Raw genomic sequence first — 12785 nt, 5'->3', positions numbered from 1 at the left:
CATTGGAGGGCATTCCTCCAACGAGATTGGCACTGCATACCCGCGAGTGTGGGATGGCGTTTCAGTTCGTCCCATCGGCGCCAACAGATGTAGGCGTTACTGGTACGAAAACAAACGCAAGGCGCAAAGCGGCAGTGTAGCTAGAATATGTCAGCCGTGCCGACACAGTGGCAGACATGATCGGGAGACCAAATTTCTCGTGTCGTACGGCACGGCTCCATCGTTGTCGCTTTTCCACAAAACATCGGCGAGGTGAAAAACTGTGAAACTTTGTCTCCACGAGATACGACGCATAACTATTGAAGCACTTAATGACGCAGCACAGGCAGCAAGCACTTCATGCTGTGAACCCAGCGCAACCGCACCACTGCGACTTGAATGCGTACCAACGTACGCGGCCTTGCCTTTTTGTTTTTTGCCTTTTTGCAGAAAGAAAGAAAGACGCAAGCAACGCGCTAAACAACGTGCCAATGTATACGTGCATGAAATAGCGCAAATTTGAATATCACATCGGTAGGGCACGCGTACATCGCAGGCAGGCAACTATTACCAGATTTTAATATGGCTCAGTTTTTATTCAAGGCGGTGTGTCATTCTATTTGCCCTTCTTGCGTCCCGTTAACCGCACCGTCGACGCGATGATCAGCAAATGCGCAGCGGCGGTTGGTTTTTTCGTCCCATTGAATGCCGCTAATGTGTGTCTCCTCTCTGACTTTGAAGACTACCTTGTGTCCTTGTGCTTCGAGCACTTCCTTAATTTTCTGCCAAAGAAATAGAAAAAGCATAGAAGAAGAAAGATTACAAATGTAAAAATGACACACACCCAAATGAACCCAATCAGTGCCAGGTTCAGACTCATGACCCTTAAGTGATGCTGAACCGAAAAAATCAGCTACTGAAAGCGTGGCTCTATAGAATGCACATTACTTTCGTGAGTCTCTGGCAAACAGAGCAATTTTTGCACACACTAAACCAGCTTGTCTCAGGGCCAACGCCCCAGGTGTGTTAAACACCTTTAAGATGCTGGTGAATGTCCGAAAAATTGGGTGCAGCCTCAGGGGATCTTAACTGCAGAGAGATACTTTTTCAAGTAGCACGTTTACTGACGGTAAGTAAAAATACAGTAAAACTACACAGAAACAGCAAATACAGTCAACGTAATGGATCACGCACAATGGAGGAATCACGAGTCTGCAAAGACTGCTCCACTGCCTTAGATATTCGACAATTCAAAGATACTCATTCGCAGGGGCAGCTGCCTCCGCAATTACGAAGATCACGCACGTTTTTTTTCTTGTACATATTTTGCTTAATGCATATGTGATATCTAAGGTCAAGGAATGTATCTCAAAGTAAAATGCATTCGTAGAAGTAAGAATTACTCTATATTGCCGCTAAGACAATCTCGACTAAAGTAAATATCAGTGCGGGGAACCTCTCTCAAGAATTATGTTTTTCTCACTTCAAGTGGGTACTCTTTCACACCCTTTTTGAACCCTTATAAAGTGAAGGGTGATCGACGCAACAGCACTCTGTCTTGCAATTGATAAGGGTGTATTCGGTCGAAATAAGGGTGTAGTCATGAGGTAAGCGTCGGGAACAGTATTTAGCATAACATTTCTCAGTGTGAGAATTTAATTAATCTCACACCAGCGCCTATGTTAGCACTATACACCCAACATTACTTTTCGTCGGTAAATGAAAATAACACCAATAATTTGCTATGATAGGCTGGCGAATCAGCCGATAAAGGCAAATGGAACATTCTAATCAGTGCGAGAATCGTGCGCAGGCCAGTCGGATGACTTGTCTGTCCTCTACAACTAAAAAGAAAAGAAAAAAGAAAGACCAGAAAACAATATTTGGAACAGTCTATTTTCGCAAAACCATAATGCAAAACGAGGCAGCATGTTTTCGTTTTTCTTCTTCTTCTCACTGTTGTGTTGTTCAAATAAAGGTCATTTGCTTGGTCACTAAGCCTGACACCAGTCTCAAGTCTTATCAGGGACTAGATAAGACATCAGCTGGTGTAAACCCCTGTCTCAGAACTTACCAGAGACTGATGTAAGACTTCAGCTTGCGATAGACCCTATCTCACGTCTTATCAGAGACTGTTGTAAGACCTGAGATGGTGTAAGACCTTGGTCTCACGTCTAGTCAAATACTAGTGTAACACCTGCCACCACTCTCAAGGCAAGACATCGGCTTGTGTAAGCCCCTGTCTCAGATTTTACGAGACTGCGCTGAGGCCTGAGCTGGTGTAAGACCCTGTCTCAGCTCTTATCAGAGACTGGGGTAAGACCTCAGCTGGTGTAAGACCCCAGTCTCGCGTCTTGTCAGAGTCTATATCGGTAAGACCTGACACCCTGTCTCAACCCTAATCAGGGACTAAGAAAGACATCAACTGGTGAGTCCCTGTCTCAGGTCTCACCAGTGACACCTAAAGCCGGGGTCACACTGCTCATACATCCTACAAAAGACAGTCTTCAAGCACGAGTCACCGCAGTATCCGTGGTTCGAATGCCGCATGCAAAGTTTTCTCCTTGAACTCATTGCCATGCGGCATGCGGTGACTCGCCTTCAAATCTGTATGCAGACGGTCGTTTGTACGATGTGTAAACTGTATGACTCTGGCTTTAAGACCTGAGCTGCTGAGTGAGACCCCCGTCTCGGGTTTTACACCAGCTCGCCTGCATGCACGTTGACTGGTTTTTCGTACATACCGAGCCTGACACAGTCAACCCCTAAATTCTGCCCTCAATCGCCCAGGGATACTTACCGGACTCTGTTTAGCAGTGTCCTGAAAGAATAAATTACATGTGAATTTGACAAGAGCGAAGATCCTGAACTTAGCTAACGAGCGGTGGTGTCGTACCTTCTCTGGTTCGACCTCCACCTCGTAGGGAACGAGCTTCGGGTGGAAGCGAACGGAGTTCACCTCGGAGGCCAGAAACTTGGCTCCGAGGATATTTTTATCGCCGGTGAGGCTGATCTGAGGCACAGAGGGTGAAAGAGAAATGGCGGGAGAAAACGAAATCGAGAAATTGGTTTGATAGCTTTCGTTCATATTCATATATTTGTTAAAAAAAGTTTTTCCCTTTAAACAACAAATATAAAAACTTGGGGGACGCTTAAACACGATAGTGTTACGGGCCCCGTTCTGAAAGCCTTCTCATATAAACCCGCATCGGTTCCTAACCAGTGCACGCGTGTGTGCATGGTCTAGTCGCTAGCGTTACGCGTCAAGTGACGTAATGTGTTGAACCTATCGGCCCTCTAAATTTAGCGGAAAAATTTCCGCTAAATTTGGCGGGTTAATTAGGTTATGATGTCGCAATCACGTGTGGCGTCACACGTGGCTGCGAACGTAGCATTATGGGAATTTTCGGTCCTACCGACGCTAGATTTTCTGCGGCACAAGCTTTTAAACGCTATCGCGTTAAAAAATAACGCCGAAGACTTTTAAGTGGACGCTGAGATCAGTTTCAAGTCCCACCTCTGACGTCATATGGCAGCAGTGGCGCTGCTTGCGGCAGGCACGGCACATGCGCAGAGGAGTCGCCTCTCGCAAAGCTTAGGCCTTTTTTGTTCACTCTCGTATCCAGCCACGTAGTAGTGAACAAATCCGATATCCGAGATTAAACAAAGCAAACCATATACAACCTCAAACAAGTGAAAAAATACTGAAAAGGAAAAACAAGAATAATAGACAGTCACGATTAAAACGTGAGCTTCTTCCTGTGGCGTGGCGAGAGTAAAACAGTGTTTTCCCGCATACCTGAAGTTCCGCGGTTCAAGATGGCGGCGCCCGCGTACCACACGTGCCGGTGTGGGCAAAGCGTGAATATTCGGAAACAGTGCATTGGTATTATGTACCCGCCCCCGCACTGCAATTAAGGGCACCAGACATCTGATGCCGGGTGTATAATAGATTTGTCTGTAATGCAAAGTTTGATTTCTGTTTTCCAGGGTCATGTGCTATTTATTATGTTCATTCCTTTCCGAATATCTTTTTTTCCCAGGTGAACGAAAACCGCACGCAAATTAATGCTATCATGGGCATCTGGTTAACTGGTAAAGGCGAGAGTGTTGTGATTATGAATGCTTAAAAAAAAAGAATAGTAATAGCAGCCACTCAACTAACAGAAGCATCCAAACCGAACCTTCTGCCGAAAATCTAAGAAAAACAGTATGACGCCACAACCAAGCTTAAACCCGCTTTGCGTTCTTGTAGTTGAAGAGGAAAAAAGTCCTAAATGTGTGTTGTTGTTCTTTTCACAAAAACAAGCGCGTTAAAAACAAATATAGCCATGTCAAGCCTTATCAAGGTAAAGTTCTTATTCAAAACGTTCACAAGCAAAAGTAAAAAAAAAAAAAAAAAGCGTTCCATGGTTCTCTTTGGAACTTCATTATCACAATCGCTTCTTTGCACTCATCGTCAGTCCTTTTTTCTTTTCCACAAATCCCATTGCAGACTATCAGGCTTGGGTGACAAACTTCTAACCTTCCTGTCAGCAAACCCAATCAATCAATAAGTCATTCATTTAGTTATTCAATCAATACATTGATATATCAGTCTTTCAACCAATCAATCAATCAGTTTTCCGAGTGTCACATAAGCGGGCTTCAAATAATATAATGCACAGGCGTGAACTTAAAGCAGTTTGCCAAGAAAGGTATATACACACTCACGGCAGAGAGCAAGGCCGAGATTGCTGCTGACCCTCCTCCCCCTCCAATGGCCGTGATGGCTCTGCCCTTGTTTGTAACTATGGACGGCGCCATGGACGACATGGGCATCTTGCCCGGAAGAGGCAGGTTCGCAGCCGAAGGTTCCAGGCGCAGGGCGTTCTTGGTGCCTTTCACCGAGAAGGCGTGCATCGCGTTGTTGAGCAGCAGACCCTTGTCCACCATCACCATGCTGCCGAACCTGCCGAGGGGACAACACGAAAGAAAATCCTACGTAGGCCGCTGGGTCTCGAGATACATTAGTGAGTCTTGACGTTAAGAGGGAGCGCTCCTCCAAGCCCCATAGAGAATACACGCGATTTTCTGCCATTTTACGAAAATTCTCATTTAATAACCGTTACTCCGATTTTTTCAAACTTTTTTGCTATAAAAAGAATGATTCTTCGTCCAACTATCCCTCAGAGCGTATTTTTCATAAAAACATCTGTTATATTTTATATTAAATCGTGAAATCGGTCGGAATCGGCTGTTTTGACATGTTTACGTTAGAACGCGTTTCTAAAAACCTGTGAATTTTGAACTACAAATGTGTCTTGTGGGATATCTGCGGAATTTAACACGGAATTCAATTATCTTAAAATTATAGCTGTAAGTACATCCGTTCTCTAACTACATCGAAAAAACTGAACCAAGGTGTTGTGGCTTGTTTTCCTCGTTTGGACGGTCAAGACTAGTTCGACGAGCGCCGCGTGAGGGCGCCACCATTTCGCCACGCACACTGCTCTGATTTTGTATTACTCCGCGCGCATGCGCTCTTCAGTAACGCGCTTGTGGTGGTCCAGGGACGGCAAGACCCGTCCAGACAGAGTGGTTTTGTTTCTTGGGGTGAGGTGTCAGGCGGATAGCTGTGCGTGTTTTCATAACTAGAAAGGCCGTTCTCGCGGCTATGGGTCCAAGGAGGTATAAATATGGCAAGCGAAAGGTCTCGAAGTCGCAAATAGTTTGCACGTAAGCGACCCTCTGCTGAAACTACGGATGGTGAGGTTTCAGGTGAGATTGAGTCATTGTGTCGTAGCGCTGCGAGAACTAATTGACTCGGGGTGTTGAAGATGCCGCTTGGGAAGCCATGCAACAGGCCGGAGTGGAAGAAGCGAGGCGCGCGAAGGAATCTTCGCGCGCCTCGCTTAGTTTAGTGAGAGAATATTGTTTTCTTTTTTGCTGGTAAGTTGTTGTTGTTGTTGTTTTCCACTGATATAAATGCCAGATTCCGTCCACAATAGGAGTTCTTGTTTTGACGATATTAGGCTTAGCTGGACGTCGGCTCATAAAGACATTTCGTCTTTCTCCCTTACCTTTTTGATCAAGATGAGGTCATGTTCTCCAACTTTCGCGTTCTATCCCAACAGCTAGCGTCATACTCTCACGAAATTTAACCTTTTTTGCGGTACGTATAGTTAATGTGTGACGCGGGCCGAAAAGCGCGGTTCTATTTTCTCATAGACGTACGAGAAAAACAAAAACGATGATAGTTTGCTTACGTTAACTGTGTAGCGATCCGTACACCAAAAAGACCACTTACTGTCTGTTGATGGTTGAGGTAACGACCAGCACGTCGCCGTCTGGGGCCCACACGCTCAAGGTGGCGGCGTCGCCGTCTTCCATGAAGGAGTGCCGCAACCCATACTCCGAGGCGCTTTTGAGCGGGCCCGTATCAGATATCAGCTTTTGAATGGTTTTCGCGTGGTCCGCGCTGGTTAGGTTTTTTAGAACCTACACGTTTTGTCAAAGATAACAGAACGCACCAATGAGCTCGCACTTCAAAAAATCAAAAACGAAAAAGAACAATAGGGATTCTGCCTTCTCTGAAATGTGAACAAAAGCAAGTTTAACATTGCCCGTACGGTGTAATCTACCGAGCCTCAATATAGCGAGATATTGCCATAGCGAAATCCTCGCTATTGCGAAGTCATCGCTATTGCGAAACCCTCGCTATAGCGAAACCTCGCTATATCGAAATAACTCGCTATAACAAAATCGGCTGCTCCTCGAAAAAAACAAAAACAACCTTCGCTGCCTTAGTATCTTAGCTGTCTTTGCCACCATAGCCTCTTGGTCTTAGGTCGATAGTCGCATGAGAGCTGGCCCAGCGTTCACAATCGCAAAAGAAACATTTTTTCCCTTAAAATTTGTAAGTTACGCGAACGTATCGCGTGACTATATGCGGCCCGCGCGTCGCTGTTTCCCTCCCTAAGGTCACGTGACATCCAGACGGCAATGGATTGGCTCCGATGGCTCATATAGAGTCCGCTGCGGTGTAATGTGAAACAGCAGATCATTTGTTTCATCATATCTCGAACAAAGCTCGCAGCAGTTATCTAACATAAACCATACCAGATGTCCAAACATGGAGCAGACAACAGGGGACCCCGCGGGTACTGTCACTTATGAAATTATGAAGAACTGGAATCGCTCTCGAGGAGTTCGAGCTTCGGCGAACTCACCTTGTCCATAGCAGGGGTATCACCAAGCTCAGGGAGCTGTGCCAAAGCGTGCTTCAACGCTTCTACTAAACTGCAACAGAAAAAAAAAATAATAACGCACGATTATATTGCTTTCAATGGCCGATTTCTTTTCTTTTTTTACGATGGATGAATATGCCGAAACACGTTAAAGCACACGAAATCGGCACCGTTTTGACGCCAGTTCAATGCTCGAATCATTGTGTGCAAGAAGGGAGGTCTGTTAACTTCCGTTGCACGCGCTGTAAATCTGCCATATCACGTTATCCCATTGAGAAAACCATCTAATAAAACTCACACTCATAAGCTCCTGGGCGTTTGCTTCCCCATCGATGTACTCCGAACACCATTCATCGATATTAATTTAATCAGTACAACCAATGAGAAAATGGAAAGACGATAGATAAAGCCAAACCATCTTAGTGAAAATATCGAGGACACCTAAGCACTTTTTATGAGTTGAGAATGCCAAAGCAGGAATGTCGTTCTTACACTCCCTTAGTTGGTGTGTGGCGTAATGGCGTGAACGGCCACCTTTCGGCACTGCCGAGGTAGTGGCCGACGGTCGAGCGCGCGCTCTCGTGAAGTGGCCACGCCGCGCTGAGCTCGGCCGTACAACCCCTGCGGAGTTTGCCCGGGCGGGCTCTGGGGCCAGGCCCGCAACGCCGCGCATCGCCGGGCCGCTGCGTGCAGTGCGCCGCCATGGAGAGGGCTTTCCTGATAGCGGTTTTTGGAACTACTCTGCACGACAGCCAATGGGAGCCTCGTTCCTTGATGACGCGCCCAGCGAATGAAAGCCTATCCATCAGAAATCGGCTTCACTTCGCTCTTTTTGGAGAGGTGAATTTAGCCGCCGTTTTGCGTGGCTTTTTGCGCGGCTTCACAGCTGGGGAGGCTTCAGATCACGGCTTCAGCTGGCTCCATTGGGACGGGAATTTAGCTGCCGTTCGGCGCGGCTTAAAAGCTGATGAGGTCGGCTCGCTCCGTGGGACAGTTCATGCTTTTGCATTAAAATGGCATTCACTCCTTTTCTGACAGAAATGGAATACCCATTGGAGCATAATACCGATTGTGCTCTCAGTGGTTTGTAGTCACTCGGAACTTAAGATGCAGCATGGCAGTTATGATCTTCTCGCTTCGTGATTCGGTTATCGGCATTTTTATCGGCCAACATAGCAATCTCATTGGCTGAATTATCATTAGATGCTCCAGAAACCAAAATTTGCGTGAAATGAAGCGTCTGCGCATGCTCAGTTCCGACAGCAGCGCCACCACAGCGGAGTCGACGTCAGAGCCGCGTGTTAGTCTATATATATATATATATATATAGCGCTGGGAAGGTGTAGGTATGCGGGACCTTCATGAGTGTGTGAAATGCTCGTTGGAAGAACAGATGCCTACCGATGGCAGGTAACGTTGCGAGGGTCCTTCGGATCGTATCCCTTAATAATTTGCAAAGCTCGAGCAACAATGGCGCCGCTGCCGGGTGGCGGCGCGGTGTGAAGTTGCAGGTCTCCGCCGCCAAGGGGCGCCGTCAGCGATGGTTTCCATTCTGCCTTGTAGCTCTTCAGATCGTCCGCGTTTATGACTGTTGGAAAAGCCAGTAAAGGTATGTCTGTATAGACGACACGACTCTGCCAACTATACTACACAAGTGTAGAACTCGGAAATTAACTATACAGAAAAGTGTCTTCCGATAGAGTTCTTTTTCCGCATCGCATGTATGCATAGGTATACTTATAAAATCGTCCTTTGGAGCATACAAAAGATTGTAAAACAGAAAAAAAAAAAAACGCGTGTAACGGTTTTCTAACGGCAAAGGTGAGAACACTCGGCCAGCACTGCGATCCGATGGAGCCACAATCAGGCGGCACCAAAAGTGCATCGTCACGGCGTTCGCTTTCTTTGCGGGATTTGCAATAATCGGCTACCCGCTAAACCCCATCACGAGCAGAAAATACGCGGAAACGCGGCGCATTCAACGCGTGTGATTGGCTAAGTGGTAGCAGACGCGCAGAAGCGATGGGCATCGATGCACTTTTGGTTTGGCGGCTTGGTGGTTAGGTGACAAGTGGCGCCATCTCGTCGCAGCAACACACACCATGAACTTCTAGCGCCATCTGGAGTACTGATGGCACACTACCGGAAGTATATCCACCAACACAAACTGTTTACAAAAATAAGCCCGCCTTTGCCCACGCCGGCTGTGGGCACGTGCGCCTGCGCAGAAACCAGAATTGCGCCGAGTGAAGCGCATGCGCAGTGCCGACAGCAGGCAGCGCTTCCTCTCTGGCGTGCACGTCAGAGCCGTCAGAGGGTTGAGTCGGTCCAGAGCCGTTTATTTTGAGAGAGTTTGGCCAATGGGCGGAGCTTGTTGCCCGCTAGAACCAGCGGATTTCGCGAAAACACAAAATGGCGTTACTTCTTTGTTTTGTTTATTCCTGAGATATCGCATAGAGTTCCTATGAGTCAGAGCCAGAAAATGGCGGACGGAAGTAGTCATCCCAAGGGCTGTCAGACTACGCTGCTGTGGTTGCCAGGCAAGCTCTGAGTCGGTCCCTATCACTGATCTCTATGTCTATTTCCTGGATCGCGTTTGACCAGCTCCTCCTATGGAGCGGAATGCGGTCACTGGCGGCCATCTTTAGGTAGAGTTATCCCTAGTAAAAAAAATCATTTGTATGAGAAATTTCTTGTGTCCAATAAACACATATGAATCATACAAGATATATAAGAACATACAAGAACATATAAGAATTATATGAGAACTATATAAGAATTATATAAGATATATAAGAACCCCATAAGAAACTTATAAGAAAGTTCCCACTAGTTTCTCATATGGTGCTTGTGTGTTCTCATATATCTTATATAGTTCTTATATGGTTCTTATACGGTTCTTATATGTTCTTATATATCGTGTATGATTCATATGTGTTTATTGGACACAAGAAATTTCTCATACAAATGAGAATTTTCAGTAGGGATATCATCTCTAGCCATCATAGTAATATGGCGGACAGCGCAATGGCGGCAGGCTGCCATAAAAATAGCCATAGATCTAGTACACTGTACCGTGGGTGACATTTCGTGCTTGATTGAAGTTGTTCGACGAAGCAGATTCTTGAAACCCGGCGTGAACGGTAGCCTCATCTTTGAGGACCCGACAAAAGTTCTACGAAAGCGCAGCACCGGGGGAAAGCAGCGCAGCTCGCATCAAAAGCAGACTCCGTACCGTCGTCTGCTTTCGATGCTTCTTTCGATGCGACTTTCGATACGTGCTGTGCTGCTTTTCTTCCGGTGCTGCGATTTCGTGAAACTTTTACCAGGTCCTCAAAAACCGAACTGCTGTTCACGCCGGGTTTCAAAAACATGTTTCGTCAAATAATTTTAATCAAGCACGCAATATCACCCACGCTATTTTGATCGCAGCCTGCCAACCCACCTGCCAAAACGCTATCTGCCATGGATGGATGATAGCGGCTGCAGCAGCTTACATTGGCTAGAGGTGATATAACTCTACCTAAAGATGGCCGCCAGTGACCGCATTCGCGGAGCGGGCAAACGCGATCCAGCAATTGTCATAGAGATCAGTGGTCCCTATAGACCTTTGTCCGGAAGTGCTCTTTTTAGCCTCCACCACAAGGAGCAAAAGCGAACAATAATCTCGAACCCAGACGCTCACGGGGAGGGGGGGCTGCGTCGGCCTGCGCCGCCGCTTCCCGTTGAAGGCTTCTTCGCTGGTGTGCCGACTGCCATTTCGCCGGCATCGGTCCTGTCTACCGCGGTATGTGAGTATAGTGCCCGTAATGTGAGAGCCGTGTGTCCATACGCCACTTTGCCGCTGTTGGTTTTCATCTAGCCGAGCCAGAAAACATCTCGCGACGAGTTGACCGCGCCGCGAGTGACGAAGAAGAAGCAAACATGGCGACGGTTTGTGCGATTGCTTTGGTGGCTCCGGTGTTGAGTGTCTTCAACGTCCTCGTGAGAAGGTTCCCCTGCCCTTCGAAGTTATTGCAAGCACCACGAAAGATGTGGAATCATCGTCTCAACTACAAATAAGCAGGCCTTCACGAGCAACAACGGCGCCGAGCAGGCGCTCGGCACAGTTGTGTCAGGCTCACGCAGCCAGCGGCACAGTTGTGTTGGTTGTGTCGTCAGATGTTCAACAACGCCGAGGTATTTTCATTTATCATTTGGAATGGCTTCAAGAGTGGGAAATTAATCTATTTCGCGGATTTTTAACGCCGAGGCGAGTGCCCTCCGGTGCAGTGCCGTCGTCGTGCAAAGTGCAGAGAAAACCGGGTGGCGATGGCGGCGGTGCTCTTTGATCTTGCGCCGTCGGGTTCATGAAGTCCGGAGTAAACGTACGTACGTGCGTCTGCTGGATCGGTGTTTTGGACTTCCTCAAAACTCTTCTCACGCGCATTCTCCTTGTGAAGCTTAGTAGCTCATTACACCTCATCGTCGACTGCGCTCATTTGACTACGACGGACGAGCCTGCGTGATGTGAATTTCACTGCCTAAGATCCTCTGCGTGCTGTAACGAGGGCTAATAAAATATCACCGCGAACTTCTGAACAAACGAGTCGAAGTTTCGTCTGCTATCATGACTGATCGCCTGTCACAATATTAATCAGTAGCGTTCCTAGACTCCGCCCCCACAGGCACCGTGCTTCGTTGCCCGACAGTAAGTGTCTCCTGGTACCTCGTAGAATTCCAGCTCCCACTTCAAGTAAGTACCATCCTTTAGAACTGGCAATTAATAGTTTCGAACCCAGACGCTTGCAGTGTGTGTTTGCGTGTGTGTGTGTGGGGGGACGCGTGCTCACATACTCGGAGCCCTCGTTTACGCCGCTTCGCAGCGGCAGACAAGGCGCCACATCACAAAAGAAAGCTAATCCGAGCTGTCTATGTAACTAGACCCATTCGCTAGTCATTCGATGAAACGTCGTCGTCTCGTTTTCATTCGCTAAAACGGCGTTCGATCAAGTGAACGCCTCCCACTTATTTCGGCTCGGCAGAGCCGCGCTGCCGCAGAAAGGCAAGCAGATCGCGAAAATCGGTCTCAAACGTGCCACGAATGTAATGTCGTATACAAGAAGCCAACAATCAAGCATTTGAAAGCTACAAGAAAGCGGTAGCGAAATATTTACTACGCAATGAACCCGGACTGAAACGCGGATGTCAAGGGTCAGCAGACACCGAGAACATCTAAGACAAAAAAGGTTTTCCCTTATTTTCCTTGATCGAGATGGGTTCTCGAATGTTCACGACATCTTGCCTGTTGAAGAACGGGCCGCAGAGGCTTCTGGTGAAGACATCTTTCACGATGTGTCGGTGCATTCGGACAGCCTGCCGCATCCAGCTACCCAAAGCAACGCCGCCAACGCAGCCCCCCCCCCCTCCCTGCCTGCCAGTTCTTTCCGCGTGGTGGCGCGAGCGTAGATAAACATGACCTCGTAGACCTCGTAGACATAGACCTCGTACTGAGTTGCGGTGAGCGGACGTGTTTCCTGGTTCTCCTCGAGCATCCGAAGCTAAGTGCCAGTTTTTCTTCTTTTCTCTCTCTTTTTT

The 12785-nt window shown here is 47.4% G+C and overlaps 2 protein-coding genes across 3 annotated transcripts in view; both read right to left on the bottom strand.

Moving 5' to 3' along the window:
• Positions 1–554: 554 nt before the first annotated feature.
• LOC115316789 (scoloptoxin SSD20) lies at positions 555–6448 on the bottom strand. Of its 2 annotated transcripts, XM_042288728.1 has the most exons (5): positions 6269–6448; positions 4693–4930; positions 2876–2992; positions 2780–2800; positions 555–761 (listed from the first exon to the last, which is right to left on the bottom strand). In XM_042288728.1, exons 1-5 carry the CDS (start codon positions 6349–6351, stop codon positions 591–593), a joined length of 630 nt encoding a protein of 209 aa, XP_042144662.1. In that variant the 5' UTR covers positions 6352–6448; the 3' UTR covers positions 555–590. The 2 variants fall into 2 exon arrangements, with proteins under 2 accessions (XP_042144662.1, XP_042144663.1); XM_042288729.1 differs by lacking the exon at positions 2780–2800.
• A 691-nt stretch (positions 6449–7139) lies between these two features.
• Positions 7140–12785, bottom strand: part of LOC121834814 (glutathione hydrolase 1 proenzyme-like) — a 40408-nt gene continuing 34762 nt past the window's right edge. Inside the window, exons 6-7 of the mRNA XM_042288627.1 lie at positions 8610–8796; positions 7140–7260 (exon numbers count right to left, since the gene is read on the bottom strand). Coding sequence (XP_042144561.1) covers positions 7140–7260; positions 8610–8796 — 308 coding nt within the window. The remainder of the gene's footprint in view (positions 7261–8609; positions 8797–12785) is intronic.

This window comes from Ixodes scapularis, unplaced genomic scaffold (genome assembly GCF_016920785.2).
Source record: "Ixodes scapularis isolate PalLabHiFi unplaced genomic scaffold, ASM1692078v2 PGA_scaffold10__122_contigs__length_95168666, whole genome shotgun sequence".
Taxonomy (NCBI): Eukaryota; Metazoa; Arthropoda; class Arachnida; order Ixodida; family Ixodidae; genus Ixodes; species Ixodes scapularis.
Note: the sequence above shows the minus strand (reverse complement) of the source record. Positions and strands in the feature narration are given on the sequence as shown.